General features: G+C 45.7%; 1 protein-coding gene across 1 annotated transcript in view; it reads right to left on the bottom strand.

Annotated features, from left to right (window-relative positions):
* The window catches only part of AGBL1 (AGBL carboxypeptidase 1), a 926,260-nt gene extending 913,708 nt beyond the window's left edge, over positions 1-12,552 (bottom strand). Inside the window, exon 1 of the mRNA XM_061394342.1 lies at positions 12,198-12,552. Coding sequence (XP_061250326.1) covers positions 12,198-12,248 — 51 coding nt within the window. The 5' untranslated portion in view covers positions 12,249-12,552. The remainder of the gene's footprint in view (positions 1-12,197) is intronic.
* Between the last annotated feature and the right edge of the window lie 11,919 nt (positions 12,553-24,471).

Genomic DNA, 24,471 nt, shown 5'->3' with positions numbered 1-24,471 from the left:
CCTGCCCCCAAATCAATGCATACATAATTTCATACAGTAAACAGATATAATATGTGGCTTGCAAAGTACGGTAATTTATTATTTCACAGAAAAAGAATTTATTGTGCCCAGGTTAGAGGCATAAAAGATAAGTTACAACTGGACAGATATGTGGGGTTTGCTTTATGTGACAAGAACTGACTTCTACTATTCCAGCCTTAAAAAGCTCCATTCCATGCAAAAAAAAAAAAAAAACAAAAAACCAAGTAAATACCCTGAGGCAGTGAAACCTTATGGTGTAACTTATTACACTGAAATTGTTCACAAAAATTGGCGTGTGCATTTAGCTGGGGCAAGTGTCCTTTAGCTTTCATGGCACCAAAAAGGAAACTGTGGAACTCCCCTGGTGATCCAGTGATTGAGACTCCATTGCAGGAAGCACGGGTTCAACCCCTGGCCAGGGAACTAAGATCCTAGATCCTGTGGGGAGTAGCCAAAACAAAGGCGGGGCACCAGTGATTGAGACTCCATTGCAGGAAGCACGGGTTCAACCCCTGGCCAGGGAACTAAGATCCTAGATTCTGTGGGGAGTAGCCAAAACAAAGGCGGGGCACCAGTGATTGAGACTCCATTGCAGGAAGCACGGGTTCAACCCCTGGCCAGGGAACTAAGATCCTAGATCCTGTGGGGAGTAGCCAAAACAAAGAGTGGGGGCGGGCATCTGTGACACCCTACTCACTGGAAGAGAAAAAAAAGGAATGAAAAGGATTAGAATTATGACCCCACAGTTTTTTAAAAACTGACCACATATGAATTAACGTTAGTACATAGGCGTAGCTAAACATGTTACAGCTGCTGAACCTTCAGATCTTCCCCCAGAGACTTGAGAAATGATAATACTGTGTTCTCAGCCAGTCACCACAGAATAAAATGGTCCGTGGGGGAAAGGAGGGCAGGTGTGACTGCAGTATTCCGGATCTCTTTCTTCCTGACATTAGTCATTAACATTTGGAAGAATTTCAGTAGGAAAGTGTCTGACTAATAAGATTCTTGAACCTTGCCACCCACTACCTAACACAGCTTCTGGCACAAGGGAAGCATTTAATACATGAATGAACCATTAACAAGAGAGTCATAAAATACCAAGGAAACAGATGATATTTTCTGGGCACATCTCCTAGCACTTAAGTCTGAAAACAAAACAGAGGATGCTGGCCCAGGGATTCTAGGCAAACAGAAAGACAGTGGCTGGGTCCAAAATCAACTCTGGCCACCTGAAGTCCAGCCAAGGAACCTACACCTGTTTATCTTAAATAAACATTTATGGCAAATGTAAAATTTTCAAATATTATCAAGCAGAGCTCTATCAGATGTTACAGAACTGGCATCATCCAGTAAAAGAAATTTTAAGGATATAAACGTGTTTACTGTTGCCACATCCTGGTGAAGTGTGGTATGGCAGAGAAGCCCTGTGAAAGCGACGAGACCTACAAGAAAGAGAATGGTATGGCGTTAAATTCAAACATCTCTAAGTATAACAGATCCTGGGGAAAAGGTTTCATGGCCCAAAAAATTCATGAAAGTTTGAAAATGTTGATAAAGTTGATGATTAAAATGTAACACAACATCAAAAATAAAAACAAAACAGAAAGCAAGTCAAATTTAAGTGAAACACTAGAAGAAAATGTACTTCTGTTTAAGCCATAGTACATCCATATACTAAAGTTCTATGCAACTATCACAAAAGATTGAGTTGAGTCGTACATGCTGACTTGAAAGATGTACAGTTATATTGATATGTAGGAAAGGCAAATTGAATAAGAGTGTGCTAAAACGATCCACACACATAGACATAGTTATACAAATACACATATCGCTATAAGTATGCAAACACAGAAAGAATACACAGCAGACCCTTGTGTGGTTGTCTTAGAAAGCAGGATTTGAGGGGGTGATTTTTACTCCCTAAAATTTATATCTGTATTTTAATTAGAATTTTATAATCATGAGCTTTTATTACTTTCTTTCATCAGGAAAAAAGCATTAGTGGTGAAAAGGGCAGGTAAGAGGAAAAGAAACTGTAGCCTGATGCGTAACAGCAACGAGCAGTAAGCAAACCAGAGTCAGACTGTGCCTAGGTTCACATCCTGACCCTCTGCTTAAAGCCTGTGTGATCTTGAGCGCCTTGGGTTCCTCATCTGTAAACGGAGATAGTAGTCGGACCAACTGCATAGGATCACTGTGACGGCTACATGAGATAACACGTGTCAAATGCTTAGACTGGCATATAGTAAGTGTTCAATAGTGTGAGCAGCTCATGGCAAAAACACTTCTTGAATTTTAATGTTAATTTTCAAATAATACCTTTTCAAATATCATTTTAGCCTCTTCCTTCATCTAAAATCTTAGCTATCATTTGGGGAATTTCTTTTCCTTTAGGACATGTAATATATATTTTATGATTTAATAATGAAGGGAAAGGAGAAAACAGGATTTTCTTATAGCCTCTTCTTAATCTACCTATTGTGATATGTAAAAAATATCTGCATTGTCGTGGGGTTTGGGGATTAATTTGAGTTTTAACAGGGGTGGGATAAGGGTGCTTATGGGCCAGACATGTAGGGCACTGGGCTGTATTGATTGGTGGGATCCAAAGATGGAGATGTTAACACACATTGGGTTTGGGTTTTTTTAAGGGTAGAGGGAGAATTCATTACTGACCATTTATTGAAGAAGCTTCTATCTCTCCAAGTGCCCTAGGGAAAGTTTCATCAGATAGCCTGACTCTGAAATCTGACTCTGCGTTTCATCTGAAACCTAATGCCATACTTATCGCCATTTGGCCTCCTGATCAGAAGCAGAATGGCTCTCACGAGCTTCTAGAAGAACCTTTTTTCTAAACCTCCACATCTGTCACTTATATTCTCCTTCCCAATCAAGTAAGGATTAGAAGTCATGTCCACTCAAGGCCTACAGACAGGTTGGATAGTCATCAGCTAGTAGAATTCACCAAGTAGAGGAATGACCCTAGGTCTCCAACAGAACTAACTTCGTATCAACTTGGATTAGAAATGTTTCAACATGCCAGAAGTCAGTTTCCAGATGTGGAGAAATTCAACCCTCAAAGACCTCAAAGCAATGATATAACATGGCCTGGATCTACAACCATTGTTTCCCAAATGTGTTCCATGGATTCTTAATGTCTTGTGAGGGACTTCCCTGGTGGCCCAGAGGTTAAGACTGGGCTTTCACCGTAGGGAAAGTGAAAGAAAAGTGAAAATGTTAGTTGTTCAGTCATGTCTGACTCTGTGAGACCTCATGGCTCCTCTGTCCATGGAATTCTCCAGGTGAGAATACTGGAGTGGGTTGCCGTTCCCTTCTCCAGGGGATCTTCCCGACCCAGGGGTCAAACCTGGGTCTCCCTCATTGCAGGACTAAGATTTCACATGCCAGGTGGTTCAGCCAGAAAGAAAAAAAGAAAGAAACACCTAATGTTCTGTGGGATGGAATACTGGTGGGCATTTGCTATAAAAAATTATTGCATCTCTGGGGGAAGGGAAAATTAGGGAGTTTGGGGTCAATAGGTACACATTGCTATGTTTAAAATGGATAACCAGCAAGGACCTATTGCATAGCACATGGAACTCTGCTCAATGTTATGTGGCAGCCTGAAAATGGCAGGGGAGTTTGGGGGAGAATGGATACATATGTATACATCGAGTCCCTTTGCTGTCCACCTGAAACTCACAATACTGTTAATCGGCCATACTCCAATACAAAATAAAAGTTTTAAAAAACCCCATCTCTAAGATGATTTTTGAACTGTGGTGCTGGAGAAGACTCTTGAGAGTCCCTTGGACTGCAAAGAGATCCAACCAGTCCATCCTAAAGAAGATCAGTCCTGGGTGTTCATTGGAAGGACTGATGTTGAAGCTGAAACTCCAATACTTTGGCTACCTGATGCAAAGAGGTGACTCATTTGAAAAGACCCTGATGCTGGGAAAGATTGAGGGCAGGAGGAGAAGGGGACGACAGAGGATGAGATGGTTGGATGGCATCACCAACTCGATGCACATAGGTTTAGGTGGACTCCGGGAGTTGGTGATGGACAGGGAGGCCTGGCGTGCTATACTTCATGGGGTCGCAAAGAGTCGGACACAACTGAGCAACTGAACTGGAGGTGATTTAGAAATGCTATATATTATATCCCCAACTTGATAATTTACCATGCACATTCATCTTATTATTCAATCAATAAACATTTATTGAGTGCCTACTGTGTCCTAGAGAGTGCTTTAGGTAGTAGGGATAAAGGTGAACAAGACAGATGACATCTCTGCCCTGGTGGAAGAAAGGAAAGAAGGCACAGACAAGCATCAGGAAGTGGCAAGTTCTATGCAAAGTCAAACTAGGGAGATGGGACTCAGAGCCCAGTTCATTGGGCTGTCAGGAACATTGGGGTGTCAGAGCATTCCTCTCCAAGTAAAAGGCATTTAAACTGAGAGCTGGAGGACATAAATGTTTGAAACGCTTTCAAAAGATTGATTATCTTTCAGTAAGCAATTCTAATAAGTTTATTTACCCCGACATCTCCAATCCATCTGTCAACAAGAACTTTTGTGAGTGGAACACTCACTGGCATCCAAGGGAACACTGGTGTTCTGTAGAAACCAGTCTAAGAAGTGCTTAACTGAACATGTCTTGTGCTGGAAGTGCTGTTGAATGCAAACAATATCTGCAAGACAATCGCCTACTACACTGGTGCAATGTGCTAAGTCAGCTTCAGTCATGTCCAACTCTGTGTGACTCCATGGACCGTAGCCCGCCAGGCTCTTCTGTCCAAGGGATTCTCCAGGCAAGAATACTGGAGTGGGTTGCCATGCCCTCCTCCAGGGATGTTCCTGACCCAGGGATCAAACCAGCGGCATTTATGTTAAGTGCTGCTAAAATGCCCTGAAAACCCTCCTTGGAGGATTAATAGTCTAATGTCTCCACTGGTACTTAGAAAACTGCAGGCAGCAGCAGCAGGAAATGACATACTGAAGTGTGCATTTCAGGTTCTGTAAGACTTGCCCCCAGAGGAACTCAGAGCATCATTTTCTGTGCTGTCTTTGCAAGGAGGGCGGCCTGGAAGTTGAGGAGGACGTCCACACACATAAAGGAAGTTCCCATTTGGCAGCAGCCAGTCCAACAGGCCCCTGATGCGCCACCTCTCGCCTTCTGTCCCCTCTCCCACCCTGACATACACCCTGCTTGGGCCCAAAGGACCTCCAGCCAGGGGTCCACCGTCTATCACAACAGCCAAGGCCAGCCCATTCCCTGGTTTTTGTACACAAATCTTACTGCAAGAGAGCCCCTTCTTTCCCATGCCACCTACAACTACAGCGGCAGGGCTGAACAATTGTGACAAAGATCGTGTGGCCTGAGAAGCCTAAAAACTTTGCTATCAGACCCTTCAAAGTTTGCAGACACCCACTGTAGGCACCTGTTCTCTGCCCTCTGGGCCAGTCCTGCCAGGACTGTGGGCACAGCTGCTGTCTTTGCCTGATGTGCCCAAGGGAGGGGGTCTCCTTTCTCCTCCACAAACACCTACCACCTGGGAAAATGTGTTCTGAATCTTCGCAATGGCCCTGTTTCTCCTCAGAGAGCTAATGCACCTGGCAAGAGCACGTCCACTCGTGTCAGATTCCCTCTGCTCACATTCCAGTTCCTCCACTCATTCACTGTGTGACTATGAGAAATGTATTAACATCTCCAACCTTCCCTTTGAGAGCTCTACAATGCAGACACTAATACCACCCAACTCACAGGGTTGTTGTAAGGATTAAATGAGACGATGCCTGTGAAGGACTTTGTACAGCTTCTTACATGTAGAAACTGTTTAATAAATGTTCACTATTATTTTAACTATTATAATTCAAGGGACCAAGTAGAGGAAATTAGACACATAAGCACGTGAATTTGACAAAGTCTCTCCATGCAAGAGTCTTCTCCAGCACCACAATTCAAAAGCACTGGACAGCCAGGAGATCAAACCTATCAATCCTAAATGAAATCAACCATGGATATTCATTGAAAGGACTGATGCTGAGGCTCCAATACTTTGTCACCTGATGCGAAGGACCGACTCATATCAAAAGACCCTGATGCTGGGAAAGATTGAAGGCAGAAGGAGAAGGGGTTGACAGGATGAGATGGTTGGATGCATCGCTGACTTAACATGAGTCTGAGCAAGCTCTGGGAGATAGTGAAGGACAGGGAAGCCTGGTAGGGAAGCCTGGTGTGCTGTAGTCCATGGGGTCGCAAAGAGTCGGACACAACTTGGCAACTGAACAAGAACTACAGTGCAAAGCATCTCAAGCCATTTTCAACTAACAAATATGAATGAAGCAAGTCAGGGCAAGGTGCAGAGGACCCAGAGTGCTCTGTCTTCTTTCACACCCTTTGCTCTCCTCATTCTTATATTCCTGGCATCTCTGCTATCGATTTCTCCTTCATCCTACACATCCTTTTCTCTCTCAAGAACCTGATTTGCAGACCCCTTGCTTTGAGGGAACCATGCAGTATTCTCTTGGTGAAAAAGCACAGATCCCACAAACCTTCAACTTCCTTCATTTCAGGTCTGGCAAAAGGATATGGAGCTCACACCCAAGAGGATACATTTCCAAGTGCCTATTTCTGAAATATGAAGAAGCACCTTGTCTGTTTGATTCATAGCTGCCTTCCCCCACACTTACAGGTATGGTACAGTGATCAGCCACCCAGACCAACTTCTCTTCCCTGGTTGCATGCTTTCCGAGCTCTAACCCAGACTGTGTTTGACTTTCATAAGAGGGGTTCCAATTTTCGTAACTGAGTAAATTGTGGAGTGATGTTGCCAGTAAAAGTTGCCAGTTGTGGAGTAAATGTGGGTCTGTCTGTTGGCCATTAGCTTCAATATGTCACCAGCAAGGGCAAATTTTCAATTACACCTCAAAGCCATGCAGGCCTTCTGTCCCTCACCTGCTGCCTTGGGGAGGTAGATGCTCAGGGAGGAAGTTGGATCCAGAGTCTGGGTTCAGTGGGAGTGCAGAGGGGAGCTCTCAATTACCAAAAGTGAGGATGGGACTTTTGGACTCAACTCGATAGTGGTAACAAACCTGCCTGCCAATGAAGGAGATGTAAGAGATGCACATTCGATCCCTGGGTTGGGAAGATCCCCTGGAGGAGGCCATGGCAACCCACTCCAGTGTTCTTGCCTGGAGAATCCCATGGACTGCAGCCTACCAGGCTCCTCTGTCCATGGGATGCAAAGAGTTGGACACGACTGAGTGACTTAGCATGCATTGGTCCTTTTAATGCTGTGTTATTAGAACTGTTTTGACACAAGGACATTGAATGCTGCCTCTAAAATAATTTTGTTCCTTTTAAATTAAAAAAAAAAAAAGTTTAAACAGTGCAACTTCACCAATCCCTGAGCCATAATCCGTCTCTGACCTTTCCCCTGGAGGGGGATTAGAGATGCACAGTGGCTCAGGATGGGGTGAGATGCAAGTTTGAGTTAAGTGACAAGAAAGGGCTAAAGGGAGGGGATGGATAAGAAGAGGACCAGGATAAAAGTCAGGTCAGTGATGGGGAGGTTGTGTGTAACACATCACAGGGGGTGTGTGCACGCATGCCTGCACACCTAGTCGTATCCAACTCTTCGAAATCCCATGGACTATAGCCTGCCAGACTCCTATGTCCATGGGATTCTCCAGGCAAGAATACTGGAGTGGGTTGCCATGCCCTCCTCCAGGAGATCTTCCAGACCCAGAAATCAAACCTGAGTCTCTGGCACCTCCTATTGGCAGGCGGGCTCTTTACCTGTTGAGACACCAGGGAAATCTACACATCACATTACTTGGCAGTAAAAAGCAGAGATACAGTCGTGGCTCATGTCCCCAGCCAAAGATTGTACCACTGTCACCTTGGCTGAATGTCCTGGAGTCCCCATCACCTACCTTTATGGATAAGCAGCCATTGCCAAGGGCATGATTAGATCTGAAGCTTGCCACTCAAGACTCTCAAGCATTTGAGCAAACTCCCATGTCAATCTCCTCTCTTCCCCTTCTCAGATTTTCTGTTTTAATCAAACTCAGTGTCATAGCAAATACTGAATACTCTCCACATTTTGATGCCATGAGAACGATCCCTGGGGACCCTCATTACCCTCTTAACTGCACCAATTTCTTCTGCTGAAAGTTGACCCATTTTTCAATGAAAATACAATGTTCTAGAGGAATAATGGGAAGATAAAAATACTTGTAGAGCAAGTTTGTATGTAATGAATGCCATGGTAAGGAATTTGGGAGAAGAGACTCCTCCTGACTGGATATTCAGGGAAGACACAATGCTTGCTATCTAAAAGGAAACTTGGTCCTTTTCCAAGGACCAAGGATTTTGGTCCTTTCCAAGCATTTTTCCAAACCCTTCTGTTGATGTCCAAGGGGAAAGCTCAGTTTCCGCCACACCAGGTCCTATGGATGTACGATAGATGGATATTTCTACATCCTTTGTGAAGTATTCTAGAAACTTTTAAGCATATGTTTTGGAAACAAAACCCCCAAGTGCTATGAATGAAACATATCAGTCATCATTTTCCCACCCATCCCCTCTTCGCAGCCCAGAGGCTGAAATCACCTGTTGTCTCAGAAATAAACCTTGAAGGAAGAAGTCCAAGGGAACAGTGCAGTTGCCACCTCCTCCAGGCTTTCTATTATCTGAGCCTGATGCTCACTCGGGACCAGAAACCTCACATGCAGCAACCTCATTCGCAATCCATAATAGATAAAGTTCCAGAGCCCAAGTCAAGCAAAGGAGCTTCACTATTCACCTTGTGGCCAAGACGCAGAGCTGGGATTCAGTCTGAGCAGCTATAACATCAAATAATAAAGTGCAAATGCAAATAGCAAAAAATGTGCCCATATCACAGCTCAAAGTGTGTCAGAGATGGCATCCTGTGGGACATCGCCGGCTGAGGGCTCCCGGCTTCGGGGCTGGCCTGGCGCCCACATCCTGTTACCCTGGCAGCTCCCCATCTTCCCCATTAGCTCAAACCACACGGAGAAACAAGAGCAGGATGGACAAGACACCTCCCCTTTTTTCCAAGGGTTCTGGAGCCCATCCAGGAAATAGGGATGGGATGATGAAAAGCCTAGGCAAATGTTCCCAGCCTCTCCACTGAGTCCTCAGCCGGGGAAATCATAAAAACCAGAGTCACTTGAACTGTCGATTATAGTTTATAAGCACTTTTCAAATGGCTTCTCTTAATCCTGGCACAAAGGGCTGAGGAAAGTATTTTTATTGCTCCCCGCCCCCTACTTTTACAGATCTAGAAATGAAGGCTCAGAGAGGTTGTGGGGCTTGCCTAAGGGTATACAGCTGGTAAGTGCCAGGAATGGGGCAGAAGCCAGTTGTTCCTGTCTCTCACACCTGTGTTCTGTGCCGCCTCCCCTTCACCCAGGCCCTCGAGAGTCAATCTCATGATTTTCTGTCTCAACTCATACGGTAAAAGTCAGAGACTTGGAAAATGTCTGGGTAGAAATCTGATTCTCATCCTTTCAGGGCAGAGATAAATCTGTTGAAACTGGGGTAGGAAAAAAAGCACTTAGCCCTTTCCCAATTGTTAAGGGAAAGGGAATAGGTAAAACACTGATATTTCTTTTATATGTATTTATTTGGCTGTGCTAGGTCTCCACTGCAACATGCAGGATCTAGTTCCCTGACTAGGGATCAAACCTGGGTCCCCTGCATTGGGAGCATGGAGTCTTAGCCACTGAACTACCAAGGCTGTCCCTGGAAAACCAATATTTCTTAATAATCTAGTTGATTTTGTCATAGTCGCCCGAGGAGGCGGAAGTCCCCATCATATCGTGGGGACATGGTCACCCCTGTGCGTTGTCTTCCTGGTCATCTGGTCTCTCTTTCTCCTTCCCTTGGCTATGTTCTGAGTGCTTCTGAAAGACATGGAGAACTCACATTCTGATCTCCTACTCAGACATAACCGCTGTTTTCTGCAGAGATTTGAGAAGCGGTACAAACACTTCGGTCGCTTACCTTTGTGCACAAGGAGGACTGGCTTGAATCCCTAAGACCTCTGAGACCCTCCATCAAAAGCACACCAGCTAAGCCCTTTTCAGAACCGTTCAGGGTCTAGTCCATGGGGATGGGAATGAGGAGGGGCAGGAAACTCATCAGGACACATTATTCCATGGAATATCTGTTCTGGGTTCTCGCTCTCCTTTTTTTTTAATATACCCTCAAAACTGAAACCAGACTCTGGCAGACACCTGGAGAGAGGGCTGACTCAGGGCTCAGCCGGGAACCCAAGTCAATTCCACCACCAGATTCTGAGATCAACTAGAGTGCACAGGGCAAGCGTGTTCCAATTATTTTAGTGTTTTGGTTAATTGGGAATAAGTAGTGCATACTGAGGGCTTCCCCAGTGGCTCAGTGGTAAAGAATCCACCTGCAATGCAAGGGATGCAGGTTGGATCCCTGGATAGGGAAGAACCCTTGGAGGAGAGCATGGCAACCCACTCCGGTATTCTTGCCTGGAGAAATCCCATGGACAGAGGAGCCTGGCAGGCTATAGTCCATAGGATCATGAAGGGTCAGACACAACTACAGTGACTTAGCACACAGGGTATAATGAATTTAATTCAGTCTTTCTTTGATGATTGAGAATCTGGAACAGTCATTCTAAATATCAATCAGAAACCCCACAGTAGAAAGACAGGAGATTGAGTTTATCCTGCAGTGACTTCCAGGCCAACTGCATATTTATTTTCAGGCCCACTCCCACCGCCAACACTCCTAACCCAGATGCATTCTTGCCTCTGTTGCACCGGATAGAATGAGTCAAAGACACTTGGTCCACGGGATACTGAAGTTCTCTGGTGCTAGTCCCAGTTCCCCTATTAAGTGGTTACATGACCTTGGGAAGCTATTTCACTTCTGAAACTCAGTTGCCTTAACTGTGCACTGGAAGGTTGGGTTTCCTGGTTTTTCAAATTTCTGGGGATATTTTGTTCAGTCACTAAGTCATGTAAGTCCAACTCTTTGAGAGCCCCAAGAACTGCAGCACACCAGGCTTCCCTGGCCTTCACTATCTCCCAGAGTTTGCTCAAAACTCTAAATGTATGTTTAGGAATATAGCTTTTCTCAAGAATCCAAGGAAAACGAAACTTTTCAAAGCTGGGAAGAATGAATGTAAGTGCAAAACATTGACATTCTAAATCCGTGGGTGGGGGTCATGGAGTCCCTGAAGCCCATTCTCTTGTGCCGCCTGTCCATGAACTGCAGGTTTAGAATCCTGGAATGGATGATCTCTTGGGTCCCTTTGAGGTCTGCTGTTCCCTGCATCCGGTTCAGTGCAAGCATCTACCCAAGTCTAGGGAGCAGTGATTCATTGACTTTAGTTGCACTTTGAGACCACCTGGGAGGGGAGGGTTTCAAAGATCCAATGCTCAGTTTACTCCCCAGATCAATTAAATCTGAATTTGGGTGGGTGGGTATCCACATTTTTTCAACACCCTCTGGGAGTGTCTAGTCTGCAGATAAGTTAGCAAACCCATGCCCTGGGACAAGAAATCTCAAAATCAGGAGTGACTAGAATCCCATAGAAGGCAAGGCAGATTCCCAGGCCCCCGCCCCTGGTGACAGTGATTCCTTCCAGCAGATCCCACTGAGAAGAGGCACTGTGAGCAGGCATCCTAGGTGATTCCGACAAGGACCACTCTCTGGGAACCTGGTAATGGCCATTCAACAGAAGCCCAGAGGACTGGTCTTCCTGATGCCCCCCCTTCCTCCTACTTCTATACACACGCTTCCACCCCGGGGTCTCCTGTCCTGCTCAGGCAGAAGTTAAACAGGCGTGCATTTGCCAAACAGCCTTTTTTTCCATCTTGCTCATCTTGAGCAAACCTGGATCTTTTAGCCTGAGCCTCTAATCCCACCAGGTTCAATAATTTAAGCAGCACACTCATCAACACAGTCAGGTTTAATATTTAAACACCAGAGCATCATTTAGGTCAGCCTCAAGGTGAGAGCTTCTGCTGACTCGGGTGTTACTGCTGGTTAGCAAACCAGGCCACTGCGGCCAGAGCAGACTGCGGGGAGAGCCCCGGCTCCCAGGCAGGCCCGGCGCAGCAAAGATCCGGCTGGCTAGCTCAGGCGGCCTTCGGCCTCTTGCCTACCTGGAGCGTGTGCAGTAGGACCTGCAGCCCACTGGCTTCTTGTTCGGCCATCACCTCCTCGGGTCCGGGGGAATCGGCTGCCTGCGGCCAGATCCAGATCAAGGCTGGAGAGGCAATGTCTGCCAAGCTGACCTCGCTGCCCGGGGAGAGGGCCTCAGCTGCACGCTGCCGAGTGTGAAGTGAGCACGCTGCAACCCTAGCCCTCGGCCCAGGTGCGGGTGCCCCCCGACACCCACTGCGGGGATTAGGTGAGCCCCGGCCCGGGAAGGGAGGAGCACTTGGGCATGGGGGTAGAGAGGGCCCCCGGCATGAGTCACTCACCCACCTCCAGGCCCACGCAGGAGCCACCCTGGACGGCTGACAGGCATTCCCAGCTGACCTGGTCAGACTCCCTACAGAGGCTCGCTCGGCCCTCCCCGCCGGTCCCCCTCTCAACTTTATTTTGGTCTGTTGCCGGCTCCTGGGTAACAAGAGACCCGAGAGCGCTTGCACAACCGTGGCCTTGCAGGGCACAGAAGCCCAGGGCCCCCTGAGGTCCCAGGCTGAGGGACTGGAGCTCTGGCTGAGAAGGAAAAGAACTACTCCGGGTCGTTTTTTATCAGCCGAGTCCCTTATATAATGTGCAGTTTTCACAGCAACCCTACAGACAGAGACAGTGCATGCTCAGTTGTGTCCGACTCTTTGCAACCCCATGGACTGTAGCCCTCCAGGCTCTTCTGTCCATAGAGGTTTCCAGGCAAGCATACTTGAGCGGGTTGTCATTTCCTACTCCGGGGGATATTCCCAACCCAAGGATCAAAACCGTGTCTCCTGCACTGGCAGGCAGATTCTTTAGCACTAGCACCAAGCGATACTATGATTGCATCTCCCTTTTACAAAAGAGAAAACTCAGGCACAGAGAAAGCTCTGAGCCACAGGAACAGAGCTTAGGAGTGTATGCCCAACCTGCCGAGGTGAATTGGCGCCAAACCACAAGCAGAAGCCATTATACCATCCTGCCTCTTGCTGCTGCAAATGCATTGATCAAAGTCATACAGTTCGGGCTGGGAGCCCTGTCCCCTGCCTCAGGGAGAATAGATGCCCTGGTGGCTGGTTTCCTCCAGACCAACGCAGGATCCATCACTTCTTTCTATATCTTCTGCTCAGAATGTGTCACAAGAGTTTTAGTGGCTAGTTGGCCACCTAAACCCTGCCCCACCATGTCGATACCCACGTGTCTTATAGTCCTTTAGATATTGGCTTCTCAGAGTGTGGTCAGGTCATCACTTGGTGGCTTGTTAGACCCCACCCCAGAGCTCCTGAATCAGAAGCTGCATTTTCACAAGATCCCCAGGGGATCCACAGCTGATTGACAACAATATTAGAGGAGAAAACGTTCAGGAAGCCCCATTTCTGACCCCATTGACAACATGGCCACAGAGAGCCCGTGGGTTTGATGCCTGACAGCTTTTGTCTCCAATCTCCAGCAAGCTCCAAGCACAACATGCACGTGTGAAACTGGAGAGTGAGCTCATTGAACTTCATGACCGACCAAGAGCCCAGCTAGGCAGGAAGGCCTGGGCTCACAGCCAACAGCCCCGTGCAGAGCTCGGGGAGCTCTCATGAGCATCAGAGCAGCCAGCTGGCAGCTGCCCAAGCCGGTTGTGGTGACCGAGGAAAGGGACTCTGCATTTCCTGATCCTACTTGGCTGAAACATTCCCAAGTTAGGAGACAGACAGCATGTCAGTTACTCCCTCTCCATGCTAGGCCAGGCCACATCCTCAGATTCAAGGATGAAATTCATGTGGTTTCTGCCCTCCAGAAACTTCCACTCTTGTTGCTGTTCAGTCGCTCAGTTGTATCCAACTCTGCAATTCCATGGACTGCAGCACCAGGCTTCCCTATCCTTCACTGTCTCTCAGAGTTTGCTCAAACTCATGTCTATTGAGTCAGTGATGCCATCCAACCATATCATCCTCTGTCGTCACCCTCTCCTCCTGCCCTCAACCGTTCCTAGCAGCAGGATCTTTTCCAATGAGTCAGCTCTTTACATCAGGTGGCCAAAGTATTGGAGCTTCAGCTTCAGCATCAATCCTTCCAAAGAATATTCAGGACTGATTTCTTTTTGGATTGACTAGTTTGATTTCCTTGCAGTCCAAGGGACTCTCAAGAGTCTCCTAACACCACAGTTTGAAAGCACCAATTCTTCAGCGCTCAGCCTTCTTTATGGTTCAACTCTCAGATCCGTCCATGACTACTGGAAAAACCATAGCCTTGACTATACACACCTTTGTTTTTAAAATGACGTCTCTGCTTTTTAATTCACTGTTTAGGTTTGTCATAGCTTTTCTGCCAAGGAGCAAGTGTCTTTTATGCTCATGGCTGCAGTCACCATCCAAAGTGATTTTGGAGCCCATGAAGCATTCTTAATGGCTTTAAATATAAAGACCTTCCATGTAGGGACTGGACTATAACATCTCACATTAATCAAGTGTGGGGGTAGAGGGGCAGTTGATCCCTCCACTTCCCCCACCTCTGATGACAGGAGAGAAGAAATAAAGGCCCCTGCTTCCCAGGTGGCTCAGTGATAAAGAATCTTGCCTGCCAAGCAGGAGATGTGGGTTTGATCCCTAGGCTGAGAAGATCCCCTGGAGAAGGTATGGCAACCGACTCCAACATTCTTGCCAGGAGAATTCCGTGGACAGAGGAGCCTGGCGAGCTATAGTCCACGGGGTCATAAAGAGTCAGACATGACTTAGTAACTAAACAACAAAAAGGCTTTACATCTCCTATAAGGAGTGGAGCTTTTCGAGGCACACATTCTATGATCCCTTAAAGGTCCAGGGATGCAGGAAGGCGCGCACTGTCCCATGTCATTACCTTAAAGGCAGATATTCACGCCCCTTGGTTGTAGGATAAAGCAAAGGGCAGGAGGAAAAATAAGCCCTCCCTACCAACATATATCTCAAAAATAGTTTAAAGGAAAAAGCCAAACTCCCCTGGTAGTCCTGTGGTAAAGGATCCACCTGCCAATATAGGGGACACAGGTCCAACCCATGGTCTAGGAAGATCCCATTTGCCTCGGGGTCAGCTAAGCCCGTGCACCACAACTACTGACCCCTCGTGCCTAGAGCCTGTGCTCGGCAACAAGAGAGGCCACCACAGTGAGAAGCCCACACTCTGCAAGTGAAGAATAGCCCCCGCTCACTGCAACTGGAGAAAGCCCATGCACAGCATCAACGACACAGTGCAGCCAAAAATGAGTGAATGAGTAAGAGATTGGGAGACTAGGATTGACATATTCACACTGCTGCTGCTAAGTCGATTCAGTCGTGTCTGACTCTGTGCGACCCCATAGACTGCAGCCCACCAGGCCCCGCTGTCCCTGGGATTCTCCAGGCAAGAACACTGGAGTGGGTTGCCATTTCCTCCTCCAATGCATGAAAATGAAAAGTGAAAGTGAAGTTGCTCAGTCGTGTCCGACTCCTAGCGACCCCATGGACTGGAGCCTACCAGGCTCCTCCGTCCATGGGATTTTCCAGGCAAGAGTACTGGAGTGGGGTGCCATTGCCTTCTCCCATGCACACTACTATATATAAAATAGATAACTCATAAGAACCTGCTGTGTGGCACCGGGAACTCTAGTCAATGCTCTGTAATAGCCTAAATGGGAAAAAAAAAATCTTAAAAAAAAAAAAGAAGAGTGGATATATGTGTAGGAGTGATTCACTTTGCTGTCCACCTGAAACTGAAACAACACTGTAAATCAACTAGACTCCAAAAACATTTTTTTAAATAAAAGAGAAAAAGCCACTTTGTCCTGAGAATTCACACAAACAACTCTGAGGACCTGAACTAAAGGTATTTTTGTGCTCATGGGCCCTTATATTAGCACTGACATAAAATTGACCCCGTTTGAATCCCTCTCCTGGATTCTGTCCAAATGAGACTCTAGTTCTACGAGTGGGCTGATTCATTTCAGCTGGAGTATAGATGAGTGACAGTAGCTTAGTGTGCATGCCCCCATTAGTATTTGAGTTTCAGCAGAGACTTTCCTAAAAGGCAGGAGGAGATACCCAAGCTTCAAGTCCTCCTGGGCAAAACAGCATCCAGAGAAGATTGAAATGAGTGCTCCTTACCCACACAGGGCAGTCAGACCCCGGGGAAGGTTAGCAAGGATGCTACTTTGCGCAGAAGAGAAAGTGACTTTGTACCTCTTGAAGAAGGCATTTAGAGAAACCTGGATAGAACTCAGTCCACTGGGTTCAAAGAAAGACACATTTAATGTGATCCAGAGATTTCTGTTGTAGTTTCAAGAGGTGTCCAACCCCACCTCCTGGTCCTGTAATTCACAAGAAGGATTCACACAACTCAGCAACAGTTGCTATGCTCATGTGCTCAGTTGTGTCCCACTCTTTGCAACCCATGGACTGTGAGTCCACCAGGCTCCTCTGTCCATGGGATTTCCCAGGCAAGAATACCAGAAAGGGTTACCATTTCCTACTTCAGGGGATCTTCCTGACCCAGGGATCAAACCCAAGCCTCTTGCATCTCCTGCACTGGCAGGAGGATTCTTTACCACTAGTGCCACCTGGAAAGCCCTGTTACAGTTATGATTCATTATAGCAGAAGGATACAGATCAAAATCAGCAGAACGAAGAGGCACACAGAGCAGGGTCCCAGAGACACCAGGCATGCCCACTCGGGCCACTGTGTGGTCAGTGCTTACTTTTCCCAACAACAGTGGGTTACAACCCACACAAAGCGTTGCCAACCAGGGAAGCTCACCTGAGGCTGGTTGTCCAGGGTTTTCACCGGGGTTTGGTCATGTAGACACAACAGACTTTAGTCTCCAGCCCCTCCAGAGGTCAAGATCACACGATGATCCAAGGTCCCCACCTAAATGATATTGTTTGCATAGTTCTGGAGGAGGGCATGGCAACCCACTCCAATATTCTTGCCTGGAGAATCCCCATGGACAGAGGAGCCTGGCAGGCTATAGTCCATGGGGTTGCAAAGAGTCAGACAAAACTGAGCAACTAAGCACACACATCTAGCATGGCCCAAGGTCCCCAGGTAAACACACTCTTAGACAGCATATTCAAAGGACTGAGAAATCACCTCTCTGGAGCCAAGCAAGAGTCAGAACTTTATTTGGACAGGGTTAACCCTTTACTGCATACCTGCCCTCTTATCCCATAATCTCAGCCCCAAGAATCTCATGATACTTTGTCAATAAGCCGGAGAAATAAGCACAGGTCTGTATAAATAGGAGGATCCAATAGCTAGTATACTGCCAGTATTCAAAGAGCGATAAATTAATAAATTGCTGATTCAGAGGGAATTTCCTAACGGCATTCTGAGAATTCCCCTGGCCCTTCCTATTCAACATTTTTATCAATGACTTGGGATGAAAATAAAGACTACAAGCTTACCAAATTTTCTGATGACACCCGATTGAGAAAGACAGAAATATGTCAGCTGACATAGTTGGGATCCAAATAGATTTCAGCAGCCTTGAGTGGTGGACCAGATCCCACAGGATGAAATATAACAGAGCCAGATGGACACTCCTGCTCCTGGATCCTCCACACCAACTCTGCAAGAGTAAGGTAAGAGACGTGGCAAAACAGTGTTGACCATGGAAAGGTTTGGCAGGTTAGCCAGAGGGGAGAGCCACATGAGTGTCAGCCTGGCCCCAGATTCCCAAAGTGTCTTTTCAGTCAAATGCATCATCTTTGAGGGGCGTGAAAGTTGTACCTGTAACCAGGATGGCAGTGAGGCTACACTGAGGTCCCACCTGTGCAGGAGCTCAGCAAGGCGCCTGGCACAGAGGACGTGCCCATCAGTGAGAGCTGGGTATTACTGTTATGGACATCACCAACGGATGACTCCTAACTGCAACAGAGGAGACCCTGGTCCTGCTCAACACAACTTGGCCTCTAGATGCACGACAACCGCCACCAGGCTGGAAAGGATGTGCAGAGGAAGGCAAGAACAGAAGTAAAGGGTGGAGCTCCCAGGAGCCCAATGTAGGGCAGATGCAGAACTGTCCAGAGAGGGTTCAGACCACCACAAGGGGTTATTTCCCTGCCCAGCAGGGACCAGAAAAGCATTTGGTCAGAAGGTTCCAGAGGAAACTCCAGGACTGTGTGACCTTAACAGGCTTTATGTTCAGTGACTTGATGGGGTAGGGAGAAAGAGGGACTCCCTGGCTCCAAGTCACACAGCCAGGAGATGTCAGAGCTGGAACAAACTCCCCCTTTGAATCTTCCCTGTGGAATGTGGCCCACTCGCCCAGGTGGCCATGTGACGATCTGGGTGGAACTCAGATAAACAGTTTATGTTTTGATGGATAGGTTGTATCTCAGCCTGTATGAGGAAAAAATACCTAATTAGCACAATAAAACCATTTTCTCAGGTATTCATTCGTTCCTTCTTCAAAAGAAGAACAGTGTGGAGGTTCCTCAAAAAATGGAAAATAGAACTACCATCCTGGGTCTCCCACATTGCAGGCAGATTCTTTACCAACTGAGCCACCAGGGAAGCCCCAGAACGACCGTATGACCCAGCAATAAAGCTATATGCACCTGATGTTCACTGCTGCACTATTTACAATAGGCAGGCATGGAAACAACCTAGATGTCCATCAACAGATGGATGGATAAAGCAGACGTGGTGCATACAGACAATGGAATGCTACTCAGCCATTAGAAAAGAGCAAAATAAAGCCATGTGCAGCAACACAGATGGGCTTAGAGATTATCATACTAAGTGAAGTAAGCCAGACAGAGTAAGTCTGAAGTAAGACAAATATCGTATGATATTACTTACATGTGGAATCTGAAATATGACACAAATTATCTGTGAAACAGAACCAGACTCACAGTCGTAGAGAAGAGACTTGTGTTTGCCCAGGAGAAGGGGGCTGGGGGAGGAATGGATTGGGCATTTGGGATTAGCAGATGCAAACTAGTATATATGGAATGAATAAACAATAAAGTCCTACTGTATAGAACAGAAGTTATATTCAATATCCTAGGATAAACCATAATGGAAAAGAATATGAAAAAGAATATGTGTGTGTGTGTGTGAACCACTGATTCACGGCTGTACAGAAGAAATTAACACAACATTGTAAATCAACTATACCAATAAAATAAAGGTTTTTAAAAAGTGAGTCAATGTTAAGAAAAACATTAAGGGAATAATAGTGCATGTGACTCTCAGACACAGCAAAAATCTAGAGGGAGGTTAATAGCTAAAATTATGGAAGGATCACACTGCTCCACGCTTCCTGTCTAATACTCAGCTCAGATTATCTTTTCTCTCATCTTATAGTGGGACTAAATCTCTCTTAAATACTACCTAACACCCTCCTTCCTTGGACACATAATAAGCTGATTAATAAAAAGATTTACCCAAGTCCACACACGTGACCAGTCTGTCTATCATGATTTGCATATAATGCTACTATCTTAAAACGTTCCATTTCATGCTCTGGTTTTCTTCATTTTTACTTTCCTGCCCCATTTCCAGAATACCAGTGTGTTCCAGAACACCAGTGCCTGCACACACAGACACACATTGTCCACAACCTTCTGCCAGTCAGAACAAGGCTGCATTCTTTTCAGTCAGTTCAGTTCAGTTCAGTCGCTCAGTCGTGTCCGACTCTTTGCAACCCCATGAATCGCAGCACGTCAGGCCTCCCTGTCCATCACCAACTCCTGGAGTTCACTCAGACTCACATCCATCAAGTTGGTGATGCCATCCAGCCATCTCATCCTCTGTCATCCCCTTTTCCTCCTGCCCCCAATCCCTCCCAGCATCAGAGTCTTTTCCAATGAGTCAACTCTTCGCATGAGGTGGCCAAAGTACTGGAGTTTCAGCTTTAGCATCATTCCTTCCAAAGAACACCCAGGACTGATCTCCCTTAGAATGGACTGGTTGGATCTCCTTGCAGTCCAAGGGACTTTCAAGGGTCTTCTCCAACACCACAGTTCAAAAGCATCGATTCATCTGCACTCAGCTTTCTTCACAGTCCAACTCTCACATCCATACATGATCACTGGAAAGACCATAGCCTTGACTAGACGGACCTTTGTTGGCAAAATAATGTCTCTGCTTTTGAATATGCTACAAATAACATTACTAAACTGTGGACTTAAAAGTTGGTGTGTACAAAAATAAACTTAAAATGGATTAAAGATCTAAACGTAAGACCAGAAACTATAAAACTCCTAGAGGAGAACATAGGCAAAACACTCTCCGACATACATCACAGCAGGATCCTCTATGACCCACCTCCCAGAAGATTGGAAATAAAAGCAAAAATAAACAAATGGGACCTAATTAAACTTAAAAGCTTCTGCACAACAAAGGAAACTATTAGCAAGGTGAAAAGGCAGCCTTAAGAATGGGAGAAAATAATAGCAAATGAAGCAACTGACAAACAACTAATCTCAAAAATATACAAGCAACTCCTACAGCTCAACTCCAGAAAAATAAATGACCCAATCAAAAAATGGGTCAAAGAACTAAATAGACATTTCTCCAAAGAAGACATACAGATGGCTAACAAACACATGAAAAGATTCTCAACATCACTCATTATCAGAGAAATGCAAATCAAAACCACTATGAGGTACCATTTCACGCCAGTCAGAATGGCTGCGATCCAAAAGTCTACAAGCAATAAATGCTGGAGAGGGTGTGGAGAAAAGGGAACCCTCTTACACTGTTGGTGGGAATGCAAACTAGTACAGCCACTATGGAGAACAGTGTGGAGATTCCTTAAAAAACTGGAAATAGAACTGCCTTATGATCCAGCAATCCCACTGCTGGGCATACACACTGAGGAAACCAGAAGGGAAAGAGACACGTGTACCCCAATGTTCACCGCAGCACTGTTTATAATAGCCAGGTCATGGAAGCAACCTAGATGCCCATCAGCAGATGAATGGATAAGAAAGCTGTGGTACATATACACAATGGAGTATTACTCAGCCATTAAAAAGAATACATTTGAATCAGTTCTAATGAGGTGGATGAAACTGGAACCTATTATACAGGGTGAAGTAAGCCAGAAAGAAAAACACCAATACAGTATACTAACACATATATATGGAATTTAGAAAGAAGGTAACAATAACCCTGTGTACGAGACAGCAAAAGAGACACTGATGTATAGATCAGTCTTATGGACTCTGTGGGAGAGGGAGAGAGTAGGGAGATTTGGGAGAATGGCATTGAAACATGTATAATATCATGTATGAAACGAGTCGCCAGTCCAGGTTCGATGCACGATACTGGATGCTTGGGGCTGGTGCACTGGGACGACCCAGAGGGAGGGTATGGGGAGGGAGGAGGGAGGAGGGTTCAGGATGGGGAGCACGGGTATACCTGTGGCAGATTCATTTTGATGTTTGACAAAACTAATACAATATTGTAAAGTTTAAAAATAAAATAAAATTTTTTTTAAAAGTTGGTGTATAAATATTTTTAATCAGTGTTACTTGAAAAGTAAAATATAACAACTACAGAAAGAAAAAAAAAAGTCTGCCTTGACAGTACATCATAGTTGACTGGCTGTCCCTACTGCTTCTCAGAAGATTTCCCCCACCTTCTCCTGATGCATGAATTCCTAAGGGGAGTGGCTGGGAACAGAGGAGTAGAGGAAAAGAAATCTGGGCCAAAGAGCTGGTGTTGTGTGTACCTGATTTAATGGAACCCTTGTCCTAGCCCTCTGAGTCAGACATTATTCCCACTTCCAGTTGAGAAAATTACGGTTAAACTACATGAGGGTGTTGAGCAGGGATTTAATCCTGGATCTGTCAGCCCTCATGGTCCTACCCTCCAGTGAGAAGAGAGGCTGCAAGTGCAGAAGCCCCTGGAAGGGAAATTCTCAAGAAGCTTTCAGCCAACCCAATACATTCATAAATGACAAATGTGGATTCTTTCCTGAAGATAGAGGCAAGTGAAGGGAACAGGAGGGCATAGCCTGCGATGAGGTTGTGAGTGCCACCGGCAGGAGTCTAGAAAAGCATAGTGACTTAGATGCACACAAAGGCATGTACCTCCAGTAGAAGGGCAGGCCTGAAAACAAACTTCATCACTCAGCCTCGGACCAGCCCTCTGAAAAGCCTCTCTCCAATCTAAACACGGAACCCCCGAGATCAAACTTTTGCTCCCTTGCCTATTTGCTCTGTGACTATAGGGAAGAGACCTAAACTCGCCGCACCTCAGTTTTCTCATCTGTTAAATGGGGCGATGATAATGCCCAGCTCATCAGTTGCTGGGAGGATTCACTGGAACAGCATGATGTTCTTAGTACAGCGTCTGTCATCCAGTAAGCCCTCTGCACATACGGATGTTACTTGATACTATTATGATTGCCTTTGTTAAAGATTCAAGAATTCCTACCTCAAGTAATTGGTGGGAAGATTAAATGAGCAAAAATATGCGTAAGTGCCTAATGTAAGGTGATGAATGGTGGAAATTATTAAGTACCGATGCCCTGGACTTCTGCTAAATAAGATGGGACTAGGTAGAGGAAGGGGGGCAGGAGGAGAAGGGGACGACAGAGGATGAGATGGCTGGATGGCATCACCAACTCGATGGACTTGAGTCTGGGTGAACTCTGGGAGTTGGTGATGGACAGGGAGGCCTGGTGTGCTGCGATTCATGGGGTCGCAAAGAGTCGGACACGACTGAGCGACCGAACTGAACTGAACTGAGGTAGAGGAAGTGACTTGACATCCATATTTCTGTCCAATGAAGTTCCGCCCTGTCTTTAGTTCTGTAAATTTTGGCTTCATGGAGTTTTACATTCTATTAGTAGGCAACCAACAAAGGTCCATCGAGTCAGGGCTGTGGTTTTTCCAGTAGTCATGTATGAATGTGAGAGTTGGACTGTGAAGAAAGCTGAGCGCTGAAGAATTGATGCTTTTGAACTGTGGTGTTGGAGAAGACTCTTGAGAGTCCCTTGGACTGCAAGGAGATCCAACCAGTCCATTCTAAAGGAGATCAGTCCTGAGTGTTCTTTGGAAGGAATGATGCTAAAGCTGAAACTCCAGTACTTTGGCCACCTCATGCGAAGAGTTGACTCATTGGAAAAGACTCTGATGCTGGGAGGGATTGGGGGAAGGAGGAGAAGGGGACGACAGAGGATGAGATGGCTGGATGGCATCACCGACTTGATGGACATGAGTCTGAGTGAACTCCGGGAGTTGGTGATGGACAGGGAGGCCTGGCGTGCTGCAATTCATGGGGTTGCAAAGAGTCGGACATGACTGAGCGACTGAACTGAACTGAACTGACACATTTAAACTGCTATGTCTTTCAGATAAATGGACCCTTTTATCATAATGAAATGTCTCTGTCTTTGAAAATACTGTTTGTCTTAAAGTCTATTTTGTTTGATACTAATAAAATTACTCCAGTTTTTTTATGCTATAGTTTACTTGATATAGCTTTTTTCATCCTTTATTTTCAATCTATCTCTATTGGCTCATCCCACTATTACTTAGCATATTACTAATGAGAATTTATTGCAATGTATTATCATCGTTAAATAATAAAGGTTAAGTAGGAATAAGAGAGGGCTTCCTAGGTGGTTCAGTGGATAAAGTACCTGCCTGCAACACAGGAGCGTGCCCTAGATATGGGTTTGATTTCTGAGTTGGGAATATCCCCTGGAGGAGGGCACGGCAACCCATTCCAGTATTTTTGCCTGGAGAATCCCGTGGACAGCGGAGCCTGGCAGGCTACAGTCCATAGGTCACAAAGAGTCAGACACAACTGAAGCGACTGAGCACAGCATATCTGTATTTTATACACATCATTTCTTGTACCAAAAAATATATAGTGGGGTCTTGACATTTTATTTATTCTGACAATCCCTGCCTTTTAACTGGAGTGTTCCATTTACTTACATTTAGTATAATTTTTTTATAGCTGGTTTTATCATAATGCCATTGTTTTTCTCTTTGCCATCTCTTTTTGTTTCATCTACCTCTCTTCCTTTTTGCTTTCTTTTGGGTTAATCAAATATTTTTTAGTATTTCATTTAATTCTATGACTGACTTTTCAGCTCTGCCTCTATGCATCATATTCTAGTGCTCGTTCAAAGGACTACTTTATGCATCCTTAACCATTGCCCACAGTCTGGCTGGAGTTTGTATAGTACCTCTTCATGTAATATATGATAACTATGTAACAGAATATCTCACTTGCCTTTACTTCCTATCCTTTCGATATTGTTGTCATAAATAGTAACTCTATATTTCTTATAAA

Source organism: Bos javanicus, chromosome 21, assembly GCF_032452875.1.
Source record: "Bos javanicus breed banteng chromosome 21, ARS-OSU_banteng_1.0, whole genome shotgun sequence".
NCBI classification, from domain to species: domain Eukaryota; kingdom Metazoa; phylum Chordata; class Mammalia; order Artiodactyla; family Bovidae; genus Bos; species Bos javanicus.
This window is presented reverse-complemented; position numbering and strand designations above follow the sequence as displayed.